Source organism: Dipodomys ordii, unplaced genomic scaffold (assembly GCF_000151885.1).
Source record: "Dipodomys ordii isolate 6190 unplaced genomic scaffold, Dord_2.0 Scaffold188, whole genome shotgun sequence".
NCBI classification, from domain to species: Eukaryota; Metazoa; Chordata; class Mammalia; order Rodentia; family Heteromyidae; genus Dipodomys; species Dipodomys ordii.
This window is the reverse complement of record NW_012267404.1, coordinates 520,936-548,349: the sequence shown is the minus strand read 5'-3', so window position 1 is coordinate 548,349 and position 27,414 is coordinate 520,936. Positions and strand designations below refer to the sequence as shown.

General features: G+C 35.8%; 1 protein-coding gene across 1 annotated transcript in view; it reads right to left on the bottom strand.

The window, feature by feature from the left end:
* The window catches only part of Hectd2 (HECT domain containing E3 ubiquitin protein ligase 2), a 64,856-nt gene extending 37,670 nt beyond the window's left edge, over positions 1 to 27,186 (bottom strand). The window contains exons 1-2 of the mRNA XM_013034318.1: positions 27,157 to 27,186; positions 13,595 to 13,721 (exon numbers count right to left, since the gene is read on the bottom strand). Coding sequence (XP_012889772.1) covers positions 13,595 to 13,721; positions 27,157 to 27,186 — 157 coding nt within the window. The remainder of the gene's footprint in view (positions 1 to 13,594; positions 13,722 to 27,156) is intronic.
* Between the last annotated feature and the right edge of the window lie 228 nt (positions 27,187 to 27,414).

The window sequence follows — 27,414 nt, the reverse complement described above, 5'->3', positions numbered from 1 at the left end:
TTTTTTTTTTTTTTTGGTCATTGTTGGTTGTGGGTCTTGAACTCAGGGCCAAGGCGCTGTCCTTGAGTTTTTTCACTCAAGGCTAGCACTCTCCCAGTTTGACCTGCAGCTCTACTTCCAGTTTTCTGGTAGGCTAACTGGAGATAAGTATCACATGGACTTTCCTGCCCAGGCTGTTTTTCAACTGGATTCACAGATCTCAGCCTCCTGAGTAGCTAGGATTACTGGCATGAACCACTGACACCCAGTACTTCATGCCTTTTTACACTTCTTTTATCATACATGAAGTTCTTTTATATGTTGCAGGACATAATGATCTATGTATATGACTCCACTGACATATTGTGTCATTAGGTTAGTATCACAAACTTTCAACATGCTTCATAGTATGTATTATTATCTGGTAAGGCAGTAGGTAATAATAGAATAATATAACTATTATAGTAGTAATATATAGTACTATCTAGAAAGAGATGGTGGTGGATTAGACTGGAATGGTAGAACTGATAAGAAACTGTCCCATTTATGACAATCTAAATGCAAATAATATAATATCCTGTTGGAAGCTAGGCTAAGAGAGATAGAAATGCATTTTTTACAAGATAGATGCCAAAGATTACATCAACAGTTTAGCCTGACCCAAATAATCTACTGAAATGCAGATGCTAGCAGACCAAGGTTTTTTGTTTTTTCCTCTGTGAGGGAAGAGGAGTGATCAAAAGTTCTCTTATTGACATGTTAAAGATAGGATGCTTATTAGACATGTAAGTGCAGACATTCAGTAGATAACTAAATGTATGAGTCTTGAGTGCAGGAGAGATGTGATGGCTTAGTTTCTAAAAGGTAGTAAAACTACAAGATTAAAGAGACCCCTAAAGAGAGAATAAATAGAGAAAAAGCATAAAAACTAAATTCTGATAGAGCAATATTTATTTCATTAAGTTTTCATTTCTTTTAAGGAAAACATTAAAGGCTATAACTTTTGATTACATATAATATTGGCCTTATCACACAAACTATGATGAACTGCTAATCTCATGGCTGCTATTTTCTTAAAACCTTTAAGTCTAGCTTCAATTTTTCAAAGCTACTTTGTTAAAAATTAGAGGGGTTATTTATAAGTTTTCTAAGCCAGTATATTTAAATTTTTATTCTTAAGTGTAGTTTTATTGCATAAGAGTTGAGAAAATGGACTTCATGATTTCTCATGTGAGCAATTTATTAAAAACTATTTAATCTACATTGTGAATTCTTGATATTTTTTCTTTTTTGGGGGGGGGTCTGGTTATGGGGCCTGAACTCTGGGCCTGGGCTTTGTCCCTCAGCTCTTCAGCTCAAGGCTAGTGCTCTACCACTTGAGCCACAGTGCCACTTCTGGTTTTTTTCTTTTTCTTTTTGCTTATGTGGTGCTGAGGAATCGAACCCAGGACCTCATGCATGCAAGGCAAGTGCTCTACCACTGAGCAACCTTCCCAGCCACTGAATTCTTGATTTTAAAACACCTGTCTTCTATTTGAAGGTTACAAACATCACAATTAATGGGGAAATAGTAACAAGTATTCTTTTTCAGATATAATAATATAACACAAGAACAAGCCTACGATCAGCACTTTCATTCAACTATGTTCTAGAAGTCAGTGAGAAGAGACATTAAAAAAAAATTATTAAAGACACCCAGGGGGCTGGGAAGGTGGCTCAGTGGTAGAGCGCTTGCCTTGCATGTGTGAGGCCCTGGTTTCGATTCCTCAGCACCACATAAGCAGGAAAAAAAAAAAGCCAGAAGTGGCACTGTGGCTCAAGTGGTAGAGCGCTAGCCTTGAGCTGAAGAGCTGAAGGACAGTGCCCAGGCCCAGAGTTCAGGCCCCACGACCGGACCCAAAAAAAAAAAAAGACACCCAGAATTAGAAATCTCGAAGAATCTAGATATTTAAAGATAACTGAATTTAGTCTAGTAGATGAATTTCTAAATAGTAGCAACAAATAGTAACCAAATTTAACAGAAAAAAACTATTTTTGAGTTTTTTGTATTAAGTACTGATTTATTAATCGTTAAGATCTCTATGGACAAAGTACTGAAACTGTCAAGGTATGAAGAACTAAGTAAATATAAGGAAAGGAAAGGATAAAACGGTGTTTACCACATTAATGCTAGAAATGTTAAATACCATTAAGAACCCAGTTTTCCCTACTTGATCTGTAGAGTCCATGCAATTCAGTAAAAATCCCAGCAACACTTTGGAGCTTAAAAAAGTGGATTGTAAAAGGAAGGTCAAAGGGACAAGAATTGCCAATGTGTTTCTTTAAAAAAGAAAAAGAAGTACTGTTCTACCAGATACCAAATGTTTGAAACTATAATAAAGGAGACAGTATTATATTGATGTGTTATCAGATACATGGACCAACAGGATATAGAACTCAGAATGATACCTATACATATGTGAAATTTAAATGTATGTCAGATAGCAGGTAAAAAATGATGTATTTGAAAATATGGTTAGCTCTGTGGAATCAAAATGAAGTTGTGCCTCTTGCTAAGTTTAAGAAGGTTTTAGTCATTATCTTTTTTTTAAAATATTTTTAGCCTTACCTTCTTTTTCTGTCCTGACACACTGATAACAAGAATCCTTTGTTATACTTCCACAGGTCCCTGTCACCTGCTCAATTGCTTCTCCTAGTCTGTTTTATAGATTCTAAATGTACGTAATTAGAAATAACAATTCCAAGGTAGACTGATTTTATTGCTACTTTAATAGGCTATATTTTCAACTAAGCAAACACAATCATCTCAATAATCACAGCAGTGACGTAAGTATAAAGTTCCTTTCTTCCTTATTCACCTTCTCATTCAAGTATCTATCTGTCTGTCCTTGGACTTATCAGAAACTTCAATAGGCTAAGTCAAATCTATTTAGTATGGAAATATGTTATTGGGGAAATGTCTTTGAAGGGTATATGCTGTCTCTGGATTCTTCCATTCTCTGCTTCCCAGCTTCTACGAGGTGAGCAGCTTTTACTTCTGCAACACTCTCCTGGACATGATGTTCATAGAGTCAAGTGACCATAGACTGAAACTTTTGACATTGTGAGCCAACATAAATCTTTCTCCTTCAAGTACATTTCTCAGGTATTTTTGTCACAGTAAAGGAAAAGTGGTTAACACAGGTATATTTTAAAGCAAACTTTCACATTAGAAGATAAAGATGTCAGGTTTTTGTATTTGACAGAAATGTTTTTCAAGCCTTACTACATATCAGAGTCACTTGGAAAGTTTATTTAAACAGATTACTGGGCTCCCCCCTGAGTATGTGGGGCACAAAATTTGATTTCTAATATGCTCTTAGATGATGCTGATGACTGTATTGAAACAAACTGTTCAATGGTTTTAGGTGAGATGACTGTAGTACTGACAATAAGCAATAGGCTATTAAGTTCCCTTAGTTTAGATCTAGAGATGATTTTATATCCTTTAATAAATATGGAAATATTCAGTTTATAGTCATTTATACTATAGGCACAAATTGAACAAAGGTCTAATTTATTAGCAAGTAAAATTAAGTATTTTTGCAAATTATTTTTAAAATAATTTTATTGGTGTTGTATAGAGGGGTTCTTCCCTCCCTCATTTTTTACAGTTTTTAAAAAATTATATCACAAATCATTAGTCTTCTAAAACAAATGACATCATGCCACCCTCTGAAATATTTTAGATTAGACTATGCAAAGACCTGTCATTTGAAGATATTCTTTTTTCCTGATAATCATATTCTTACATAGGAGAAAAGTTTTTTTTGTTTTTGGGTTTTTTGGGTCAGTGATGGGGCTTGAACTTTGGGCCTGGGTGCTGTCCCTCAGCTCTTTAGCTCAGGCTAGTGCTCCACCACTTGAGCCATAGCACCACTTCCAGCTTTTTCGCTTATGTGGTGCTGAGGAATCAAATCCAGGGCTTCATGCATGAAAGGAAGCACTCTACCACTGAGCCAACTTCCCAGCCTGAGAAAAGTTTTTAAAAAGTTTGTAAAACATTTTAAGTCTTGCATAGTGAAATTAACTCTAATTACAAAGGTGAATTGTTTTATATCTATTCTTTGGAAATTTCTACTAATTTAGGAAAGTAATAAGTGATAATCATTTCCTTTCTTCAATAATGGTGTTGTCACAATGATCTCTTGGGGCTCCTCTATAGTTTTTCTTCCTCTTCACCAGGCTTACTGTATCTGATCCCTTCCTATACACTTTTCTCAACCGGGCTAAAAACACTATTAAATGCAAGCAGACTAATTCAAATATAAATTAACTTAATCACAAACAAAACATATACACATTTTAATATGCACTCACTTTTATTAATATCATGCCTAGGAAAAAGTGAAATCTGATTAATAAAATGGATTTTGGCAGAGCCTGAGAGTGAGTAGATTGTTATATAGGGAAATAGTAATTCCAAGACCAAGAGGATTAAAGGTAGAAGTGAGAACCAGAGGCCTAGACTGAATCTAGTTTTAGTTGTACTACAGAGTAATGTACAATGTTAACATATTATGTTACTAAAACTTGACTCAGAAATAAAAGCTAAATCCTTTGCTCAAATCAGTGAATGAAAGCCAAACTACAGGATCTGACATTCAGTTATTAAGAAAGAAAAATAACAGCTCACAGCTGCTCTCATGTCCCTGAATATCAAGGCATTGTTTTCTGAGGCAGGCTTTCTGCCTGGTCTCACAGATGGTTTATTAAAATCTAATTCAAAAGAGGAAAATCAATAACTATGGTGATGGAGATTAATTAAATCTCAAAGTGATATCATAAATAGAATAGGAAAATCTTTATTCTGTTACATGCAACTTTGTCTGCAATATGGGAGATCATAATACATTGAAAAAGGTAAAAAATATATTTATCAGTGAAAACCTGTTATTTAGGTTTCATTCATCCAATACTTTGGGAACACTCTGTGCTAAATTGATAAGCAGTAATCATTTCCCTTTCTTTTAATATACTGTTGCCAATTTTAGTTGGTTGCTTAGAAACATTAACTAAAATCCCTGAAGCCAGTGTAAGGATAAGGGCTGTGGTAAGGGCTGGCAGTATATTTAACATATGAAGATCATAATTCAACTACAGATAAGCGTATTAAGATCATTAGCTAATTTTGCCAGCTCACTGCTTTCATAGGCTGACTGGTAGGAAGTGTCATATGTAGTTATCCACAGCTGCAGTCACCAAAATGAAGAAAGACCCAACTTAAAAAAAAACCCCAAACCCACTAATTTTCTTCCTTTTTTCTTGCCAGTGCTGAGCGTACATGCTTGCTCAGCTTGCTTATAAGCTTATTCTCTTAAGCCATACCTCCAACCCAGCTTTATGTTGGTAATTTTGGAGGAGTCTCAGACTTTTTTTTGTTGGTTGTGGGACTTGAACCCAGGGCCTGGGCACTGTCCTTGAATTCTTCTGCTCAAGGTTAGACCTCTACCACTTTGAGCCACAGCTCCATTTCTAGCTTTTTGGTGGTTAATTGAAGATGAGTCTCATAGATTTTCTTACCCTGGATGACTCTGAATTATGATCCTCAGAGCCTCCTGAGTAGGTAGGATTACAGATGGCACTATTATCTCCCAGCTAAAACTTAATTCTCTTCCATGCATTTGATTTTTTTTCTTTTTCAAAACAGGGCATCACTATGTAGTTCAGGCTGCCCTTGAACTCTTGATCCTCCAAGTACTACCATGCCAAGCAACATTATCTTTAAGTGGCTACATGTAGATTGTTCCTGGATAGCCAGTGCAGATGGCAACAGAATCAATGCAGATCATATACAAGTGGAATCTGGGCCTGTTCTTTATCCTCAACTGCTGGAAAGGAAGTAATGACATGAAAAGACTTTTGCAAAATGCTATACCCTACGATCCTAAGTGCCATAAGTAATGGAAAAGTATCAGCCTTGGATCCTATTGCTGACTAACTTTATTAACTAACTTTATTAAGCAGGTCATTGAAACTCTAAAAAGCTATCATTAATTGTCTTCATGGGATGAAATTCTATAAAAATAAAAACTATTCAGGGCATGGAAAGAACTGTTGATTATTAAATTTATGATTACACATAAATATTCAATAGTATACTTTTATTTTTAAAATATTTATTTATTGTCTTGAGATTCCAGATACTTGGGTAGATAGGTCCGAAGAATCTCAAGTTTGAGGTCAGTCTGGGTTAAACAGTGTGCCTGAGGTCAGCCTAGTCAACTCAGTGACACTGTCTCAAAATAAAGGGCTGGGATATTAGTTCAAGGTTATGGTGCTTGCCTATCATTCTTGTGATGTTGGTGAGGAGACAAAGGAGGAAAGAAGGAAGAAAGAGAGGGAGGAAGGGAGGAAAGAAGGGGACAAAAGGATTTTGAGGAATTTCCTTAAATTATTAGCACAAAAAGAAAAGGAAAATAGTGAGAAAAGTACAGAAGTGTCCAGAAGGTTTGGCATTATGAATTATAGGAAGACCTAGAACAAGAGGCTAGAAAAGTAGAAGGAAGGAAATATATCAACAAAATATTTATTTCCTGCAGTTTGAGGACAGATCTGCTGGATGCAAAAAGCCTATTAAATATGTAGCATAAGGAATTAAAAAACAGACCCAGGTTACTAGGCACATCACTTGTGCAATTTCAAAACCTTGAAAGATTAAGATATGGTTATCTAAGCTTCCAGAGAGATAACAGGTAAAAACAGGAATGCAGACATAGATATCTTATACAATGGACCAACAATCACAGTGGCCTGAGAGTTTCACTCTGCACAGAACAGAGGTCATCTGAGCATTAATAGCATTTGATGCTGGTCATCATCAAACTCATAATTGCCTTTATAGTCCTATTCTTTAAACGAAGATAGAATGAACAGGTGGGCCTAGCCCAAACTCGTATTCTTCTCTTGGATTGCCAGTGCACTGATGAGGTCCCTCTCTATTCATCATTTTTACTCTACTAACTGAATGAATCAACTAAGGACACTCAATTTACCTCACAGCTCTAACCTACAGTACTTTATGAACAGTTGGAAACCATATTTCTCCTAGACATCTAATACAATATCACATTCAAATGAGAACTTTGTCAGATGTTCCAGTAGTTGTCCTTTGTTTCCCAGGATTTACTCTATGTGAGTGAATCACATACTCACATAGAGTGAATCCAGAAAAAAGCAACAGTAGTTACTCCTGGAAAAAAGGATGGGGTAATGTAATTGGCATGAGATTATGCTGTCTTTTGAAGTGCTAGTAGTGTTTTTAAAATAAATCTGAGTGCTTTAATTTAGTCATTATTATGGAGATGTTGATTCTATTCAAAATGTGTGACATATTTTGACTTGTTAAAAATGTATGCAATTAGTTGTTCATGGTATGAGTAATGGTAACCTAGCACATTATAATCTCTTCCCAAATTTAGTGTGTGCTGCCTCCTCTTTATATATTTAGGATTCTCTCTCTCTATATATAGGTATGTATGAATGTATATATGCATGTATGTATAGTTTACTTCATAAAGCAAGGAATTGAATATCTTTCAAATGCCTTTTCATACATCTAGCATTATATAATAGCTTTTCATTAATTAATTTTACAGATGGAAAAAATAAATACTGAGAGACTAACTTTTTTTAGGATGGTACAGTTTGTAAGTTACAGAATCAAAATTCAAACAGTCTGAAAAGTTGTAAAACCCTACTGTTTCCACTAGTGGACAAATATCATTAATGCAAGCAAGTAGTAAAGTGGAAACCTATTTGGAAACTACAAAAAGTAGGAACTAGTAAACTATAAAATGTCTCAATTAAAAAATATTCAATAAAGACCAACAACAAAAGGGAAATTACCCTTTAAATCATGTTAGGTATAGAAGATATTTTACAGCTCCTCACCCCCAACTGTCTCATTGTAAAAAATGAGTAAATAAAAGCTTACAAGGGCTAAGTAACTGTTTCTAGTCATACTGCCAGTTAGAGATAGCTGACTTAAAGACATGGTTATTTTGTATCATAGCTGACAATGTGCGAGTACCAGGCAGGTCATAAATTAACAATGTGAAGGGCTCTTCTTATCAGTTTAGTTCTTTGGACTGTTTCTGACTGCTTCACTAGTGGCATGAAGCTGAAACAGGGGAAGACCAGAGTGGATTAGTCATAACAGGTGGTGTTTACATCAGTGTCTATAAGATGACTTTTCTGAACATTTAGCAAAAAATAAAACTGAAGGTGGGAGAGAAAAAGGAAGAAATTGGGAAAACAATCCTCTGACTCACAGGACTTTAGCCATAAATGCCAAGAAAAGCAATACATTCACTGGTTCTTAGAGATGGACTTTTTACTAAGTTCAGTGAAGTGTGTGTGTGTGTGTGTGTGTGTGTGTGTGTGTGTGTTTGCAAAACTGCAATAAAAAGAACAAGTAAAATGTTCTTTTATGGATTTAGTTATAAGAATACTAAAAAATAATGACTATAAAAGTTTATCTTTAATGAAGTAGATGCCTTACAATAGGTTATCTCAGAGAATGTCTTATAGTCTTCTGATGGATATGACAGAAGTCCAGAAAAAAAATGCCTCTCAACTTCTTTCTTCAGTAAGTTTTTAGAGTACAGGCTACATGTACCATAGATGCTGCTTCCTAGAGACTGACGGAGTCCAAACTGAAGGGCACTGTAAATCTGGAAATGCCAGGCACTGGTGGCTCATGCTTACAATCTTAGCTACTCAAGAGGTTGAGATCTGAGAATTAAGATTCAAAGCCAGTCCAAGCAGACAAATATTTGAGACTCTTATGTTGAGTTAGCCAGAAAAAAGCTAGAAGTAGAGGTATGACTCAAGTGGTAGAGCACTAGCCATGAGCAGAAAAAGCTATGTATGAGCGAGGCCCAGTGTTCTAGCCTCAGTACTGGTACTTCCCCCTTGCCTCCCCGCCTCCAAAGCATTTACTGTAAGATCTGACACACTGCCAGGAATAGTCTATAGGCATACTATAGGTGACCACAATGTCATAAATGGAATTCTTCATTGTGATGTAGCTTATAATAACAAAAGAACTGACACAAACAGAAGTATGAATAAATTCTAATGTATTTATTAATAAAATGGTATATGGAATATGGTTATGCTAAAGGATAGGGAAACTTTGTGTATTCTAATATAGAAAGCTATCTTGAATATACTAACTGAAAAAAAACCAAGGTGCTGGATAATAATGCATGTGGTTACTTTTTTTTTAAGGAAGGAAATGCAAATGTGTTGTTGCATACAGAAACAGGAAAGAATTCAAGGGACAGCGGGGAAGAGTGTGACAGACATCTGAACCAATTTTTATAGTTTTGATTGGTGAAACATATAAATGTTACCCAAAAACTTAGATTTGCCAGGTACTGGTGGCTCATCCCTATAAATCCTAGCTACTCACTCAGGAAGCTGAGATCTGAGTTACTGTGATCAGCTCAGGCAGGCAAGTCCCTGAGACTCTTATTTCCAATTAACCTCCAAAAAGCTGAAAGTGGAACACTGCCTCAAGTGGTGGTAGATCGCTAGACTTGGCTTACAAAAGCTCAGGGACAGGCCCTGAATTTAAGTCCCAACATACACATTAAAGGACTAGCATACACATTAAAACAACAACCCCCCCCAAACAAAACAAAACCCTTAGACTTAATGTAAAAAGGTAACCTGTTCCTTCTCTGAAATAAAATCTTGAGGATCATATAGATTAGTAAAGGGATAGATAAGAAAATGAATAAACGTAGCAAAATACTTTAAGTACTTCATTGAGATACCTCTTCGGAAAAGCCGAATCCAAAAGTATTCACTCACTGTGACCTAGGAAAAGATCTTCCAAATTTGGCTCAAAATCTGTTCATTTTCCAAGGAAAACTAGAGATAGGGTTGTTTGAGGCCTTGGAGATACTCCTAGGGTAGGGTTCTAAAGCAGCAAGTACTTTTTCTTAGGCAGTAAGCCCTATGATTCATTTCTTAGAACAGGTTGTTTGATGTTTGTACCTGAGTCTTAGAAACTGTGAAGGTCTGTTATTTTACCTGTAAATAGATCACAGGCCCCACCCACCCAGACCTAATCACTAATTCCCTTGGCAAAGATGCATTTCTTGAGAGTTTATAAAAATTTAGTGCGGCAAATTTTTTCAGAGTCTGAAAAATTGTAGACTTCATTATAGACTTCACATCAGGCCTCTACTTAGAATACTCATGAAATGGGCTGAGCTACAAATGAAATACTGCCCTCAAGGTAAAGGTAAAGGTGAGAGTTCATATCCATTCTTTTCTGAATTACCAAGAATGTAAAAATATTTAAAAGATTTGAGAAAGAATTTCTTTGATGTTTTAAAATATGTTCCCTGCTATTTAAAAAATGTTTTAAATAAGTCTGAAAAGAGGCATGGTAAGTTTAGAAAGAATAATATAAAAGAGTAAGAGAAAATGCAGTGTTACACCCCACACGTCCCCCAACTCCTACATTACTTATCTTTTAGATTGTTTCTCTGAAGATGTATCATCTCTAGCAGCTGTTATAGTAGGTAAAACTCCTACATTTCTCAGATCTTTAAAAGGACAGCCAACTTGACAGGCATATCTAGTCATGTGATGTACAGGGAGGAAAGGCATCCCTCAGCTGTTAGGTAAACCCACGCTAGGTTTTTGCAGCCTCTCTAATATCACTTGAAGACAAGGCAGACAAGCTGTTAGAAAATACCGGCATAGGTTCTGCTACCAGCAAAAGAAGAAAGTTATAATAATGGCCAAGAATGATACATTTCTGAGGAAATAATATTTTTGGCAAGTAAGAAAAGCTTCTCAAACGATCCAAGAATTACAAATATGCTTAAGTATGGAAGACTTAATCTAAAGTCTCATTCATCAAAAGAGAGAAGCAGAGAAGTGGTGGAAATTCAAATAAGAAAACCATATTCAGAGTCAATACAACTAGACTTGTGGATATATGAGTTTACAACCTAAATTCAGAGATCAAGATATCTGTGTAGAAAGGAGTAGAGAGGAGTCACAGAGTGGAATCAAAGGCTAAGGAATGTGGGCAAAAAATCCAAACAAGGAAGTTTGTGTTATCTACCACTTTCAAACCACTATCATTCTTTCTTGCATGCATTTCAGTTTTTTTGTTTTGCATTTCAGTTTTCTTAGGGTTCTTAACCCTCTATTATGAGTTGGACTGAGTGCTCTCCCCACCCCCCAAAAAAAGATACAATTAGGTTCTAAACCCTGGAACCTGTAAATATGACCTTAAAACAGGGAAAACTATCTAGGTAGGTAAGAATCTAATCACACAAGTCCTTTAGAAGCAATATCTTCCAGTGTTCTAGAGGACAAAGTTAAGAGAGAGGAATCATAAAGGGGATTCAACACTACATTGAAAGAGTAAGCTTTGATATTATAAGACTTATGTCAAAGAACTGTAGGTGTGGTCTCCAGGAACTAAGAGTAATCCCAGACTGACAGTTGGGCAAGGTGATAGGACATCAGTCTTAAAAGCACAAAGAAAATATTTTGCTCACAACCTGAAGAAGTTTAGAAATGTTTCTTGCTCAGAGCCCAACTGAATCAATACCTTGATTTCAGGCTTATAGGACCCCAAGTTAAAAACCCAGAGTATTTATGAAGCTTCTTACAAAAAGATCTTTACAGGATAGCTTTGTCTTTTTATATGGTGTGGGACACTTAAAATACACAAGTAATTTATATTCCATGTGATAAAGCAAGATAGATTTATACTTTAATTATAGATTTATAGATAAATGATAGATTTATATTTTAATTAGATTGATTTATACTTTAATTTACACTCAAGCCTCTCTGATAAAAACATCAACAGATTTGTAGGCTCCTTTCTTTGCTCAAAGTATAAGAGATCTCTTGGATGTTGGTAACTCAATCCTGTAATCCTAGCAACTCAGGGAGCTGAGATCTAAGGATTATTAAGCCAGCTTCAATTGACCATCAAAAAACCATAAGTGGAGCTGTGGCCAAGTAGTACAATGTTAGCCTTGAGCAAAAAAGCTCTGAGACAGCCCAGTCCCTGAGGTCAAGCTCCAGAACTGGCATAAAAAAAAATCAGAGTCATATTTTAGCTATTAACTATATAGCTTGCTTTTAATTTTTTATAATTGCATTGTAAGTGCTCTTCTAATCACTTTATATACTTAGCACATTCTTTTTCATTAGAAGCCTAACATTTACAATACAGATTAACATAATTTAAGTAATCAATTCACTTAGGTTGGCTCAAATACTTTCATAAATAATCCTCATTATTTCCTCAGACTAAATTCCTAAAAGATGAATTACTAGGTTGGTGAGTAATTGCACATTTGAAAAAAAAATTCTACATGTTCTTCTAGTATGTTTCCAGTTTAAAAAAGAGGCTATCCTTGGGCTGGGAAGGTAGAGTGCTTGCCTTACATGCATGAGGCTCTGGGTTCTACTCCTCAGCAACATATAAGCAGAAATAGCCGGAAGTGGTGCTGTGGCTCAAGTGGTAGAGGGCAAGCCTTGCTGAAGAGCTGAGGGACAGCACCCAGGCCCAGAGTTCAGGCCCCACAACCAAAAAAAAAAAAAAAAAACAATAAAATAAAAGGAGGTTATCCTGTTGGCCTACTTATACTTTTTAAAATAATTTAATGCCATTTACATAGAGTACTTGGCTCCATCTATTTGATTTCTCTAATGGCAATGTTCTCATTAGTTTCTTTTTCTTTCTTTTTTTTTAATAGAGGTAGTGGGGTATAAAGTCAGTACTTGAACTGCTAGGCAGACTACCATTTGAGCCACATATTCAGCCATTTTTCTCTGGTTGTTTTTGAGATATGGTTTCACTTTTAGCCCAGGATATTATGTATTGAGAATCACTATTGGTGCTTTCCACAGAGCTGGAATAACAGACAAAAACTACCCTGGCTCAGATTTTTCTGTTGAGATAGGGTCTAGAGAACATTTTTGCTAGGACTAGCCTGGGACTACAATCCTCCCAATCTCAGCTTCTTATTGCTAGCCTCTTCCTGCCTCTTGCTCTGCTTCCTGGTTACCATGAGGTGGAAAGTTCTTTTCTACCACAGCCTCCCCACTATAATGTTCTGCCTCACTAACAACCCAGAATCAAAGAGCCTACTGTACATGGATTGAAACTTCTGAAACCCTGAGCCAAATTAACTCGGTCTTAAGTTATTTCAAGCATCTGTCACAGTGATGAATAGGCTGCTTAACTGTACAATAAAAAGACATATAAAAGTCTTATTGTAGTTGGTTCTCTAATCAAACTTATTATTCATGAGTTTTTATTTCATTATTACTTTAGGTAACAATGATCTAAAATAATGATTTTGCTTCTTTATGTACATATTTACCTAGTTTATTTCTTGTTGCTGTATTCACTCAGAACAAATATGAATAATTGAAATCTAACTTTTAAATAGCTGAATACTCCATTCTTAGCCAAGATATTTCTATGCATATGTTTGTGTGTATATATATATGTGTATATATATATATATATATGTATATATACATAGAGAATGAGAGAGAGAGAGAGAGAGACTATTACCATTCTTGATGTTAGGGAAAACAAGATGTGTAGGTGAACTTCTATTTTCAGCTTCTTTCTTCTGGCTAACAGTTGAAACAAAATTGCTGAAAGTGGGTATTTGGCCTTTGGCGCCTCTGTCCAAACACTAAAAAAAAAAAAAAAAAAAAAGTTAAAATTGCAGTATAACTCCTACTTTCTGTAGTTAAATTATTTTATTGCATAAATCAAAAACATTTATAAGAGGACATTTAATAAGTGACAGATAAAACTGATGATTTATAACTGATTTACCTTTGCTAGAACCAAATTATCTTAAGTATTATAAGATACATGAAAGTTGACTTTATAAACTACTAGTTTGTAAAGAGAATAATCACCCTTAGAGGCAGCATGGGGTTTAACAAAACAATACATACAAAATAATTAGCATTGCTTCTTGTATACAGTACATACTCCACTAATGTTACCTGCCATTAACTATATATTTAGATATACTATTTTTGTAACCTCCTAAAATATTGTTTTTAATATGGGTGTGATATTTCACTGGTTGATTTCAGTGAAGTCTTTCTTGTCATTTTAATACAAGTTTATGGGCCCAGCATGCTTCTGCTGCACAACTCTGATGTTTTTATACAACTTTAAAAGTTCAGATTAAAAAAAAAGATAAAAATCTTTTTAAAGTTTATTTTTTCTAGTCATTTTTGCATGTATTTAGATTCTTGGATCATAGAGCAATCTAAACTATAAACTGTCCATTAACAGTTTTCCACCAAATAACTCCATGAAATTCATAATACATATTTAATCTGTATTTCATATAAACCAAATAATGTAGACAGTGAAAGATTCCACTGCCTCAGGACTTATTTCTGGCTTTTAGATCTTCATATGTGAATGTTCCAGCTTCCAGTCTGTTAGAATAACTAAACATTTACTTTTTTTTTTACTTTTAGATTTTTATTTTTTAATATATATTTTATTGTAAAAATACTGTACCAGAGGGATTACAATTACATGAGTAAGGTAATGAGTACATTTCCTATTGAGCATTGTTACCCCATCTTTTGTTTTTCCCCTACCATCCCTTCCTTCTCCTCCTCTCCAACTCCTCCCTCCCCCAACCTGAAGTGATAAAGTTCCTTCCAACATAGTGTCTTGTACATCTCATTGTTACAATGGGTCAACCTGTATTCTTTTTTTTTTTTTTTTTGTCGGTCGTGGGTCGTGGGGATTGAACTCTGGGCCTGAGCGCTGTCCCTCAGCTCTTCAGCTCAAGGCTAGAGCTCTACCACTTGAGCTACAGCGCCACTTCTGGTTTTCTGGTGGTTTATTGGAGATAAGTTTCACGGACTTTCGGGACCAGACTGGCTTTGAACTGTGATCCTCAGATCTCAGCCTCCTGAGTAGCTAGGATTACAGGTGTGAGCCACAGGCTCCTGGCTCAACCTATATTCTTGTTTCAGCATTTTGTTATTTTCCTTCCCCTCCCCAAATTAGAAAAATGTATATACAAGATGTATATACAAGAATCAAATACAGTGAAAACAGGGGTTATACCATGGGGGAAGAACATATAAAAGAAACAAAAAAAATCACATAGTACATCATAAATACATTAAAACAATAGCAACAAAGATGAAACCTCTTGTGTTCCTATCTTGGGGTTCATTTTGCTTAGCATCATCTTATATGGTCATACGTACACAGCTTTTCACCTTTTCTGCTTGTCTAGACATATACTAGTTATTGCAAATAAGGGAAACCATAGGACCTATGTTTCTTTGGGCCTGGCTTACTTCACTTAATATAATTTTTCCCAAGTCTTTCCATTTTCTAACAAATGGGGCAGTGTCAGTCTTTCTGATGGAGGCCTAGAATTGCATTGTGTGTGTATGTGTGTGTATATCTATATCTATAGATACACACACACACACACACACACACACACACACACACACACACACACATATATACATCACATTTTTTTGATCCATTCATCTACTCAGGGGCATCTGAGTTGATTCCATATCTTAGCTATGGTAAATAAAGATGCAATAAACATAGTTGTGCTGGTAGCTTTAGTATGGTCTTGTTTGTGATCATTTGGGTAAATGCCCAAAAGTGGGATTGCTGGGTAATAGGGGAGCTCTATGTGGAGTCTTTTGAGGAACCTCCATACTGCTTTCCAAAGTGGTTGAACAAGTTTACACTCCCACCAGCAATTCAGTAGGATTCCCTTTTGGCCATATCTAGCATCTGTTATTAGATTTCTTGATTATAACCATTCTAACTGGAGTGAAGTAGAATCTCAATGTTGTTTTGATTTGCATTTCTTTTATGGCCAAAGAAGTTGAGCATTTCTTCATGTGTCTATTGGCCATTCTTATTTCCTCTTCAGAGAAGTCTCTCTTAAGTCTTTAGCCCACTTATTAATCAGGCAGTTCTTTGAGGATTTGTTGGAGGAGTTAATTTTTTGAGTTCTAAGTATATTTTAGATATGAGACCTTGTCTGTTATATGGCTAGTGAAGATCTTCTCCCCATCTGTGGGCTTTCTATTGATCTTGCTAGATATGTCCTTTGCCATGCAGAAACTCTGCAGTTTCATGCAATCCCATTTGTCCAACCTTTCTTTGATTTGTTGTTTCTGGGTCTTTCCTAAGAAAATTTCAGCCTGTGCCAAGGGGCCCTAGAGTTTCTCCTATTCCTTCCTATAATGTTTTCAGGGTGTCTGCTTTTACTTCAAGGTCTTTGAGCCAATTGGAATTGATTCTGGTGCAAGGTGATAGATAAGGATCTAGCTTTAGTTTTCAATAGTTGTTTAACCAATTTTGCCAGCACCATTTACTGAAGAGGCTGTCTTTCTTCCATTCTATTTTTAGCTCCCTTATCAAAGATTAGGTGGCTATAGGTCTGTGGGTTCATTTCTGGGTCTTCAGTTCTATTCCATTGGTCCTCAGGTCTGTTCTTGTTCCAGTACCAAGCTGTTTTGATTACTATGTAGTAGAGTTTGAGATTTGGTATTGATATTCCTCTAGCACTGTTCTTTCTGCTAAGGATTGTTTTTGCTATTCGGGGGTCTTTTATTGTTCCATATGAATTTTTGGGTTGATTCTTCTATTTCATTGAAGAATGAGGTTGGGATATTGATTTATTGATAGGTATCACACTGAATTTGCATATAGCCTTTGGCAGTATTGCCATTTTCACGTTAATCCTCCCAATCCAGGAGCATGGGAGGTTTTTCTACTTCCTTAGTTCTCCTTTTTCAGGTTTTAAAAGTTTTCATCATAGAGGTCCTTCACTTCTTTAGTTAACTCCTAGGTATTTTATTTTTTGTAGGGCTTTGCAAAAGTACTTGCTTTTCTGATTTCAGTCTTGATCTTCTTGTTATTGGCATACAGAAAAGCCACTGATATTTGAGGGTTCATTTTATACCCTGCTACTTTGCCAAAGTTTCGAATCAGCTCAAGTAACTTGGGAGTGAAGTCTATGGGGTTCTTTAAATACAAGATCATGTCATCTGCAAAGAGGGTTTTACTTCATCTTTACCTGTTTGGATCCCCTTTATGTTTGCATCTTGTCTTACTGCTCTAGCTAGGCATTATAATACTAAATTGATGAGAAGTGGCAAGAGTAGACATTGTTGTCTTGTTCCTGACTTTAGAGGAAATGGCTTTAACTTTTCACCATTAAGTGTAATGCTGGCTGCAGGTCTGTTATATACAGCCTTTATTATATTGAGGAATGTTCCATGGATTCCTAGTTTTTCCAGAGCTTTCATCATAAAGGGGTGTTGGATCTTGTCAAATGCTTTTTCTGCATCTGTTGAAATAATCATGTAGTTGTTGTCCTTGCTCTTGTTTTTTTTTTGTTTTTGCGTCCAGTCATGGGGCCTGAACTCTGGGCCTGGGCGCTGTCCCTCAGCTCTTCAGCTCAAGGCTAGCACTCTACCACTTGAGCCACAGCGCCACTTCCGGCTTTTTTCTTTTTGCTTATGTGGTGCTGAGGAATCGAACCCAGGGCCTCTGGCATGCAAGGCATGCGCTCTACCACTGAGCCACCTTCCCAGCCCTGTGTCCTTGCTCTTGTTAATGTGATGAATTATATTCATTTGTGTATATTGAACCAGTTTTGCATCCCTGGAATGAATCCTGTTTGATTATGGTATATGACTTTTTTTGATGAGTTGTTAAAGTCGATTGGCCAAATTTTGTTGAGAAGTTTTAATCATTTACTTTTTTACCCTACTGGTAACTTCACTTTCACAGTAGAGCTTCTTTTTAATATCTTCTTTCTTCAATCACCAGACTGACTTTATTTACCTTTTCAAAATCAGTTCATATATGGTTTAACAGGAGCATTTATGTTCATTGAATATTGATATATTCATCCCACATTCCATACCCTCTTACAGAGACATCGGATGAACTCTTAATAGGCCAAAAAAGAGAAATGATGTCCCTCACTTATGGACTAGCAATATCAATGATTTAAGACCAATGAGAAACTTTGTTTTCTTCTATTTGTTCCCTCTAGTACTGTAACACAATGACTAAAAGTTGAGATATCATTTATCAACTTGGATCCTTGAATAATGTGTAAACAAAGCCGTTTCTGAACAACATTATACTTTAGAGTTTTTAAACACTGAAGCTTGGTGCTAACTTGAGCAGCAGCACACACTAACAAGCTTCTCTGGAAAATGTTTTGTGGTACCCCCATTTCTACCACCAATTTGTTCTTACAATTTGTTATTATATGGAAATTTTAGTTATTTTCATATTGGTCCCTCATACTGCTCTAGAAATTTCATATTCATCATAGATGAATAAGACTTCTACTTTAGAGTAAATCCATCATCTTTTCTTCTCAAGGAAGAAGTTAATGTAGGTAAGAGAGATGCAAAGAACTAAAAAATTTCTGGAATTAGGACACCCTCAAAAAGTAGTTAACTCATTTCTCAAAAAAAGAAACTGAAATTGTATGAGATTCACCAAAAGTTACTAACAATCAAAATGTGATGAACACTAAATGAGAATTTGAGGGATACTTTCATGAATAAAGTACACAGATGAAGTTTGTGTGTGTCTGCATGTGTGCATGTGTGCGTGTGTCCGTGTGAGAGAGAGAGGGGGAGGGCGGGAGGGAGAGAGAGAGATCTTTGGACCACTCATAGACATCATTTATTTGTTTTGTTTGCTCCTGATTCTTGTCTATAGTTCTGCTCATCAAGTTACTATTTCTGTGTTTGGATCAGCTTATAAAAGTCTAACTGAAATGGAACAGTTTTCAACAGATGTAAGCCATGAACCTGGTTTTACCTGCATAGACAATATCATCTAGGGTCTTGTGTAGAACCTACAATATAATGGGTACTTAATAAATAATAATTACTAAGATAAAATACTAAAACAAATCATTTAAGAGAGTCCCTTGTTATACTTTCTTCTATTTAGATGCTTGCATTAATGTATTACAAGATACACATTTACACCTCAAATGGGGGAATTGAGATGCCATGCCCAAGAAGTTCTCAGAATTGGTGAGAGGGAATCCAGATTTCAAATTCCATTCTGAATGATTATGATGACTGTACTCTTAAATATTACAGAATCTCTACCTTTGGTAGCTAACACTATTAAGAACTTACCAGGTGAAAGTAGATATGTTAAATATATCAGCCTATTTTCACAACTACCTTTGGTAGTTGCTTTTATCTTCTATACTTTTACAGATGTATATTAAATGATATTTAATAGCTGTAGAAACAACTCACCTAATCAGAGGAAATTAACATATGCACAAAAACTAAGTGTACATTAGGAAAACCTCTGATATCTTAACAATCAGAAAAAAAAAATATTTTATTTTCTTTCCTGTTCCTTTCTCCACATGTGGTAATAAAATGGGGTTCCAAAGAATATTGCAAGTCCATTTGTGAGATTTCCAAATGATAATAATAAAAAGTAATTCAATGAACAGTTATTTCACAGCTATCAATTCTAACCTTTAGTAGATTTGTAATGAAAATTCCTGAAGGTAAGAAAGAAAATTGAAAAGAGGGAAAAATAACACAGGAATAAGCAATATTTCTATATTTATTTAAAATAATGCTCTGGTAGCAGTCTAAGGAGTAGCTTGAAGGGGAGTACTTTTGAAGCTGAACTACAACCCTACTGTAAGAAGTAAGGTCTCACTGCAGCAGTAGGTTGAATGGCAGCCAGGCAAGGACAAAACAGTAACAGCTATTTTAGGTCTAAGTCTGAAACACAATGAGAAGGAAATATTGTCTTATGAATTATAAAGTAAAAGAACAATGCAAAATGCCTTATTCTAAATTTTACAAAGGCATATCTGAAAAATTTCTAAACTAGGTTACAGAACTACACAGCTTGTGATTAACAAGAAAAGGGACCAAAGCATACTTTTCATGACAAAAATTAATTTTTCTAATAGGATTATTGTTGTTCAGTAACAGTAAACTAATATAAGGACAAAGCTATATGGTGTAAGATGACAAAGGACATAAAAAGTGAATGATTGCTTTAGTAAGAGATGGGCAAAAGGCAGTTTATCTGTAGGTGGGAAGGTCATGTATTAGTCCCGTATGAATGAAGGGCATTGATACTGCTTAGTAAGTTAAGCAATGGTGGTCTTTCCAGATTTTAGTTGAGGAATATGAAAGACTGAACAGCTAAGAGCAAGAGAATAGCAGAGGCAAAGACATCAGCCAGTTTCAGCTCCCATTTAATTTCTTATTCTAATCTGTCTACATTCTAATAAACTCTTCTGCTAAAAAGAGGCATAAATTGACTGATTTTCTGTTTCTTGTAATCAGAGAAGCTTTAACAGTAAGAAAAAAATTCCTTGATTTAATATGTCTGTTGTTTGTAAAATGATTGTGTTCTTGGTTATTTAAGATGACATGAAATTGATCATGGACATTTTAATAGGTTGACAGATTAATAAAAGCAAACTCTCAAAACAACAACTTCTCCAACTCAACTTGTAGAAAAGTTAACCTAGTACTTTCATGACAAAAACACAGAAACAGCATGCTATGCATAAACAAAAACAAAACAGGACAGCATGCTGTGCAAAGACAAACTGACTAAATATGAGATAAGAAAAAAGTCCACTGAGTATTAATATGGCATCAAACTTCATGGCAAATTAAAGGTTAAAAGATACCACTTTACAACTCTTCATGACTTAGATCTATCACATATAGTGTATTTGTTTTCTGCTCAGTTTTGGGAGTGTTATCTGTGAGTCTTTCAGAAGAACCACCCTAGAGATGAAGTCTTGGAATGCGGCCAGCCTACAACAGTGGGCTGATATGTTGAAGAATAGAGAGTAGCAGGATCCCCAACCAGCTGTTACAGATTGAAAAGGAAAGTACAAATATAAAGCCCAGGGAGAAAACACTTTAAGAATTCATTGAGAGAAATAATAAATTTTAATCTAGGCAGAGGGTAACTTGAATTTATTAAACTTTAATTTACTGCTGCAAAAAAGAATAATTTTATTTTGTGTTATTATAATAACTAACCAAAAATTGTATTTCATTAGTACCTAACAGATCATAATAGTCTACTGACTATAGAAATACACAGAGTCTATGTAAGGTTACTATATAGAATACTTTCAAAAACTAAATACTGAGTACTTGTGATGCTCATAAAAATAATTTTAAAATTTCAACATTATTTACATTTTATTCAAATACATGAGTTCCTACTTTCAACTTTTATTAAGAAATAGATTATGGGCTGGGAAGGTGGCTCAGTGGTAGAGCGCTTGCCTTGCATGCCTGAGGCCCTGGGTTCGATTCCTCAGCACCACATAAGCAAAAAGAAAAAAGCTGGAAGTGGCACTGTGGCTAAAGTGGTAGAGCGCTAGCCTTGAGTTGAAGAGCTGAGGGACAGCGCCCAGGCCCAGAGTTCAGGCCCCACGACTGGACTCCAAAAAAAAAAAGAAATAGATCATATCTGAATTGAATTTCTACTAAAAAGTATTTTTCAGATGTCAATAAGCAGGACATTCATAGTCCTCTATGATCATTTTTGTTTTGAATGTCTAGGCTAGTAAGAATCCGGTAAAGATAAACATTTGTTCACATGCTAACCAAATTCTTTTTTTTTTTTTCTTGTCAGTCTTGGGGCTTGAACTCTGTGCCTGGGCGCTGTCCCTCAGCTCATCAGCTCAAGGTGAGCGCTCTACCACTTGAGCCACAGCGCCACTTCTGGTTTTCTAGAGGTTTACTGGAGATAAGAGTCTCACAGATGTTCCTGCCAGTGCTGGCTTTGAACCATGACCCTCAGATCTCAGCCTCCTGAGTAGCTAGGATTATAGGCATAAAGCCACCGGTGCCCAATGCTAACCAAATTCTTGATAAAGGAAAAATGGCTGGGTCTATTTTATCATGAAACAACAAAACACTTTAAAGTTATTGTATCTCCCTTAGAGTCTATGTAATAAAATATTTTAAGTTGAATTTTTATGTGTACAAAATCTATCCTTTAAGTCCCAATGAATGTGCAGACTACTTATGATGCATATAAAAATACTTTTTCAAAATAATAAGTGGCTTTTTGAGATACTGAGCAAAGGCTATCATGTGAAAAGACTAGTAAACAAATAGATCTGTGTGTGTGTGTGTGTGTGTGAAATTAGAGATTGAATTGAGGGCCTTTTGCTTGTTGAGTAAGCACCCTGCCACTTTTTTTTTTTTGTCGGTCGTGGGGCTTGAACTCTGGGCCTGGGCACTGTCCCTCAGCTCTTCAGCTCAAGGCGAGTGCTCTACCACTTGAGCTACAGCGCCACTTCTGGTTTTTTTCTGGTGGTTTATTGGAGATAGGAGTCTCACGGTCTCTCCTGCCCGGGCTGGCTTTGAACCGCGATCCTCAGATCTCAGCCTCCTGAGTAGCTAGGATTACAGGCGTGAGCCACCAACGCCCGGCTAGCACCCTGCCACTTGAATTATGCCCTAGCCATTTTTTGTTGTTGTTGTTTATAAGCACGGTCTTGTTGTTACCTTTGCCAGGAGGTCCTCAAATTCATAATTCTCCTGGTTCAACTTCCTGATAAGCTAGAATTACAGGCATGCATCACCATTCTGGCTGTGTGTTTTAAGTAAAAAATAGAGTCTACTTTAATATAGTTTACCAACTTCTAAAATAAACTGATCTAAACTATCTGTCTGGGCTATAAGGCCTCAACTGTATATACAGTCTATAAAAGATACTAATTTTAAATCTTGTTATTGGATATTCTCTCTTTTTAAGTTTTTTTTCCCAGTTCCTTATTAGGATGCTAGGTAATACAATCAGAAGTGTTAACTTTACATCATTCTATTAAGATGTGAAAAGTCAGCTATATTTAAGGTGTGAACTTCTTTCCAAACTAATACCAGTAGCCTAAATAGGATTGCTTTCTTTATATAATAAAAGCCTTGTGTTTCAAGGGACACTAAGAAATAAAGATGTGGATTTTGAAATAAAAATCTGTCACCCAAAATCACCATGAAATTGATCAGAGATAACCCTCAATTACTCCTACAAACATTAGTCCTGAAGCACAGGACACTCAGGTTCCTTTACCACCAGGAGGTAAAGTGACACCAGAGATCCTTTTCATTTATTTTCCAACACACACAAAAAAAGATGCAACTATACTTGTAGAGTATATGCTTTGATAGGTAAAATCCTTCAACTAATTAGTTTTGTTGTTCTTTAACAGAAACATCTAAATCAAAACCAAGTATATTTTGATGACAAGCCTCAACTTTTTAATTCAGCTAACTTAGCAAAATTTCAACTTTTTTTAAATTTTAGAGGCATATTTAATTATATTTGCTCCAAAAATATTTTTGGCTGTCTACTAAAATATCACACAGATATCTTCTTCAAGATACAAACATTAACTAATAACAACTAGCTATTTGTATAAGGCTTCTCAGAATAACATTACCCACACCAGAAGAGATTCTTCACCCTAGAGTCAACCATAATGTTTACGGTAGGAGGGGAGAAAGTGAAAATAAAACATATAACACACACACACACACACACACACACACACAGAGGAAACCAGTTTCCCATAGTTTTGTCACATCCACATGCTTCATTTATCCACTGCAGATCTTTCTCTTCTTAACTCCAAAAATAAGCAAGTCAATTTTCAAACTCAATGCCAAAAGAAGTTGCTACTTTAGTAGCTAGAAACCTTTTAAAGCTATTTTTTCTCTCTGTAAAAAGAAATTCATAGGGCTAGAGGAGTGGCTCAAGTAGTAAGAGTACTTGCCTAGTAAAGACATGGCCCTGAGCTTTAGTACTACCAAAAAGAAAAAGGGGGAGAGGGGAGGAGAGAAGAAAAGAGAAAAGAAATTCATATGACCCTAGATATATAACAGTTGTAAAGAGTTCAGAGCACATGACATCTCTTAGTTGTGTATGTGGACTGGGAGAGAGATGAGTTGATAAAGGCAATACATACAAAACCTGAGACTTGACAGGAAAGGCTATGAAGAAAAGTACCAAAATCACAGGACAGGAGTAGAAAAGCTAGCTGATTTACCAAGAGCTTTTCAGCAATAGATGTTTGTTTTTAAACAACAATAATATAATCTTACAATTGGTTACTATGTATAGGACTTTTTCCTGAATCCTTTACATATATTAATTGACATTTCATATCGATTCTATGAGATAGGTCCTAGTATTATTTCCCCCATTTTATGGACAATAGTTATAAATAACAGTATCATAGCTGACATATGTGTGTGTGTGTGTGTGTGTGTGTGTGTGTGTGTATGTGTGCGCGCATGTGTGTGGTACTGGGGTTTGAACTCTGGGGCTCTCATTTGCCAAGCAGATGCTCTACTACTTGAGGCAATCCATCAGCTCTTTTCCCATTGAGTACTTTTAAGATAGGGTCTGGCTTTATGTCCAGGCAAGCCTGGGTCATGATCCTGCATGTGTTTCCCCATGAAGCTGGGATGACAGGCACAAGTAACAGCAACTAATCACAGGTTAACATAGAGTTCTCAAGCCCTGAACTGTAATCCTTCAGATCACCACCACCAAGTAGCTGGGATTACAGGCTTCTATCACACCAGCCTATATTTGATATTATTAAAGGTTCCCTGGTTAACAATGTTAATGGCTACTTTTCTCCAGTTGTCGAACAGTCAATGTGTGTTCTAACATTCTAGATTAATTGTAAATCCAAAAATGAGCAGACAGATGCATTATGGTTATAGCTTAAAAACAACAATGCTGACAGACTTCACAATCAACTCAAAATCAGACACTCAGAGTATGCATTCATATAGTGATAGTCCTTTTTTTTTTTTGGTCAATCGTGGGGCTTGAACCCTGGGCTTGGGTGCTGTCCTTGCGTTTTTTAGCTCAAGGCGAGCACTCTACCGCTTGAGCCACAGCACCACTTCTGTTTTTCTAGTGGTTTATTGGAGATAAAGAATCTCACGGACTTTCCTGCCCAGGCTGGCTTTGAACCTCGACCCTCAGATCTCAGCCTCCTGAGTAGCTAGGATTACAGGCATGAGCCACCTGTGTCCAGCTAGTCCTCCTTTTTTTTTTTAATCTCTTAAAACTCTGATGGCTTTTGCTGTGTCAGACTGCTTTACTTCACATAAAATTTAATTACACCTCCACACTATAACATTAAAACGAGCAGACATTCTAGAACACATCTTCTCTTCCACAGTAGCGCTAATTCTGGTAACAACTTTTTGAACAAATTTGTTGCTGGATGACATTCTCTAATAACCAAGATATTCAGAATACTCTTGTTCAGAGTAAGGGAAAAGGCAGGAGTTTTTTAATTGGAGCATCTTGATTACAAACAATCTCTGTCCTTTACTAGCCATTTCACCATTTTTTCCATTAACTCACTAAGTGGCAGAATACCTAGGAAATCCTCAGCACAAGGTAGGTACTCAATAGCTATTATTTATTATTATACATATATACATATTATTTATTATTATACACATACACATATTATTATACATATACACATATACATAAACAAATACATCATTTATTAAATTACTTAAGATATTCACCATCATAATGTTCATTCTTTCTCATCTTGACTCTTGCTTGTAACAATGAATGAAGAACACAGATTTTCCATATACAAGATTGTTCTAAACACAACTAGTCAGGATAAGTTTACACATATGCACCCCTGAAATCCCTTTGGCTAGACTGCCATTTTATGTAAATTTTCTTCTCCAAGAAACCGTGTCAAATACCTGAGTCCTTTTTCTTCACTAATTTTCCTTCTCATTCACTTCTGTTATCCAGATAGGTTCTATATTATGTGGATTCTTCCATTACTTCACCACTCTAGTGAATAAACTTAACACCTCAGGCATAAATTACAAAGCTCTTTCCTTCACTTTCTTCTTCTTCTCTCCTCCAGTTTAGCTATATACTACCACTGATTTCATTATGTTGTTCCTCTATTCAAGGAGTTCCAATGGCTTCCCATTAACCATGGGGGGAAAGTGCCCAACTTCTCTGCTTTAGTGATCTGGTTCCAACCACAAGCAATCTTGCTTACCTCCCACAAGTTCCCAGCAGGCTTTCATTGGGCTAGGTTTATTGCTCCCTAATTTTTCCCTTTCAGTCTTGTTCCTGTTGTTTTTTCCCCATGGGATTATTGTATTCATTTTCTTTTGCCTATCCAAATCCTATCATCCTTCAATGGCCAGTCAGCTAAAATAATTACTTCTACTTCAAGGCCTTTCTTCACAGTTCTGCACACACTAATCTCCTTTCTCTGATCTCCTATAATGTAAACTGTTTCTATAGTTAGTGGCAGCTTTCACTTATTGCTTTGTTTTTCATGCATTAGTTCTGCATCCTCTGAGGCAGGGATCTAGTTTTTAAAATCTTGCTTTTTGTTTTGTTTTGTTTCTGTAGCATCTAGTGCGATGACAGATGTTCAATTATTAAACATAACAAATTCCAATAATTAGCAGTTGCATTTTGGTAAAGATGCTCCATTAACTCCTTATATACATATGTGACAAAAAGTGCACAGAGTTTTCACTTTTGTTATAGACTGCTCATCAAATACTCCAATACACTTTCTGCCTTCCTTCAAATTCCTCTTCACCTTCATTTAAAAAAATTTTTCCAATTTAATTTTAATGTCAAGGTAATGTACAGAGGGGTTACAGTTTCATAAGTAAGGTAGTGAGTACATTTCTTATCAAACTTGTTACCCCTTCCCTCATTTTTCTCCCACTTTCCCTCCCCATTTCCTGACCTTCTGTGTGTGCACATACCTCTTTTAAAATTCTAAAATAGGGGGAAAACAAAAATAAAAACAAAAAATTTTAAAAAATCTAAAATAGGGCTGGGTGTAGCTTAGTGGTTGCATATATAAGCATAAAGCATATACACAACATACACATAAAAATATTTAAACTGACTTCTTGCATTTCTTTTCACATCCCTGACATATAAATTCTAGCTTTTTCTGAAACCCACTTCATTCCTTGGTACTCTATCCCATGCAGAATATCTTTTCTGTTTACCTGATTAAATACAGAAGCAGCCAAACTCATCCTTTTCTTGTCTCTATAAATTCTGCCCCACTTTGGGCATTCACTCTTTCCTCACCACTTTTCTCCTAATATTTAACAAATTTATAAGATTCTCTACTCCAACCTATAGACCTTAGTAAGTTTAATATTCCCATAATTTGTACTGTCCTCCTTTAAATTCTTTATTCTACACGACAGCAGTTGATTGTCACTTATAGTCCTCAGAGGGCTTCTTGAGCATCTCTAACT